Genomic DNA, 1,934 nt, shown 5'->3' with positions numbered 1-1,934 from the left:
TTACAAATTGATAATTTTTAATTTTGATTTGTGTGATAAAGATTAAATATATTTGTCAAGTTTTTGAAAAAAAGAAACTATTTCATAGAAATAGAATCTCATAGGAATTTTTTCATACAAATAATTACATAATTGGAGAAAGAAAATTGAATTACAAAATTTAACACAGATCAAATTTGAATCAAATTCTATCGCAACCAATTTGGGTTAAAAGTTTTTTAAAAGTTTTGAGACAATTGAAGAAGTTTGAGTATAGAAATTTATTTATATATTCGAAAAAAATATTTTAATAAAATATTTTTATTGTTTTATTGTATTTATTTGGTGGAAAATTATTTCTAAAAGGAAATTATTCTTTAAAGCACAAGTAAAATCAATGCATTTTTAAGGAAAATGTCTTATCGATTTTCATGCTGTAAGACATTTTCCCTTCTCTTCTTCACTCTCATCACTAACTTGAATAACGATCATTCTCCCTTCCTTATTATCTTTGTCCGTCGGTCTCCGCCTCTCCTCCTTATCTCTGTTTGTTGGCCTCACCTTTTCATCTTTGTCTCATCATCTATGTCGATCGACCTTTGTCCTTTTCAAGTCTTCATTTCTTGTCTACATTTCGAAGAAACCCTCAAAAACAAAAACAAAAACAATCTTTCCAGTCCTATCAAGGTATATCACTATCTTCTTCTTATCAAGGCTTTGTATCTAACTTTTTTTTTATAGAAACGGAAGTTATTTGCTTCATTCGAAATGGATCTGTTTATTTTTAGGTGAATTTATTATTATTTTTCTTATAACTTTTTTTTTTACTTCGGGCTAAATTGATCTGCATAAATCAATTAAAGAAATGTTTGCCAATATATCTTGTACAACTCAATTCTTTCTATTCTTATGCTTTGGTTGGCGTTTGGGTCGGCTTGGTTGCTTTGATTCACTTAGCTGGTTTCTTATTCAGTTTATTGATATTTGCTTCTATTATCTTTGTTCCAAGTCTGTCTCTATTGGTGTACTATAGTTTTATGTATTGAATAAGGTTTGCATTTTATCTTAGAAACGAAGGGGCTTAGGATCGAGTACAAAGAAAAGAAAGGTTAAGCAACTGGTTCCTGAGTTGAAAGTACAAATTTTCATTATTCGGAAGTCCAAGATTGGAAACTGTGCTGATTGGTTAATAAATTATTTGTGGCCCTCTAATGGCAATTTTGGAGGTCTTATTATTATTTGGGATTCTTTTGTATTCTGTAAGGATTGGGTTCAACTTAGAAAGTGTTTGATAAAATGCTTCATTGATGAAAATAAATAGGCTTTCTAAATTTTGATGTTTCTGATGATTTTTTCTTGTAGGGTGTTTTTGGTAGTTTGTTTGAGTTGAAGCAATTTATATTAACAATGGAAAACAAATATGATGAAGTGAAGAATTCTTGAGTTATTACAATAGTTCTTTTTTCCCCTCTCTTTTTTTTATCCTATTTTATATGTAATCATTTTCTCTCTGTAGAGACGTTTCAATTGAAAATTGTGTAAAAAGTAGTTCTAAAATTTCCAAAATTCTTGATTCAACATAATTCAAATAGAAGTTGGTTTCTATAGGGACAAATGTATTTGGTTAGCAGAGTATGGAATGAGATTAGACCAAAAATAGATAGAGTTCAATGGTGCAAGCTTTTATGGTTTCCTTTTCATATTTCAAGACATACAATGGTTGCTTGAATGACTATTATTAATAGGTTGCCAACTTGTGACTGACTTATTGCTAAGGGAATGAACATCGGTGGAAGATGCCCTTTGTGTCTCGCTGATGCAAAAACCAAAAAACGTTTATTTTTTAAGTGTGCATACTCAAAATTTGTTTGGGTTGTTGTCTAACAACTCTGTCAGTTAACTAGACAACTAATGAGTTGGCTTCATTTGGCTAGTGCTAAGCTAAAGGAAAGGGC

The 1,934-nt window shown here is 30.0% G+C and overlaps 1 protein-coding gene across 1 annotated transcript; it reads left to right on the top strand.

Annotated features, from left to right (window-relative positions):
• The first annotated feature begins 392 nt into the window (after window positions 1-392).
• Window positions 393-1,432, top strand: LOC128285394 (uncharacterized). Its single transcript, XM_053022896.1, has 2 exons — window positions 393-666; window positions 1,049-1,432. The coding sequence occupies exons 1-2, from the start codon at window positions 394-396 to the stop codon at window positions 1,298-1,300; spliced, it is 525 nt and encodes a 174-aa protein (XP_052878856.1). The 5' UTR covers window position 393; the 3' UTR covers window positions 1,301-1,432.
• Window positions 1,433-1,934: the final 502 nt, after the last annotated feature.

This window comes from Gossypium arboreum, chromosome 2, assembly GCF_025698485.1.
Source record: "Gossypium arboreum isolate Shixiya-1 chromosome 2, ASM2569848v2, whole genome shotgun sequence".
NCBI classification, from domain to species: domain Eukaryota; kingdom Viridiplantae; phylum Streptophyta; class Magnoliopsida; order Malvales; family Malvaceae; genus Gossypium; species Gossypium arboreum.
This window is presented reverse-complemented; position numbering and strand designations above follow the sequence as displayed.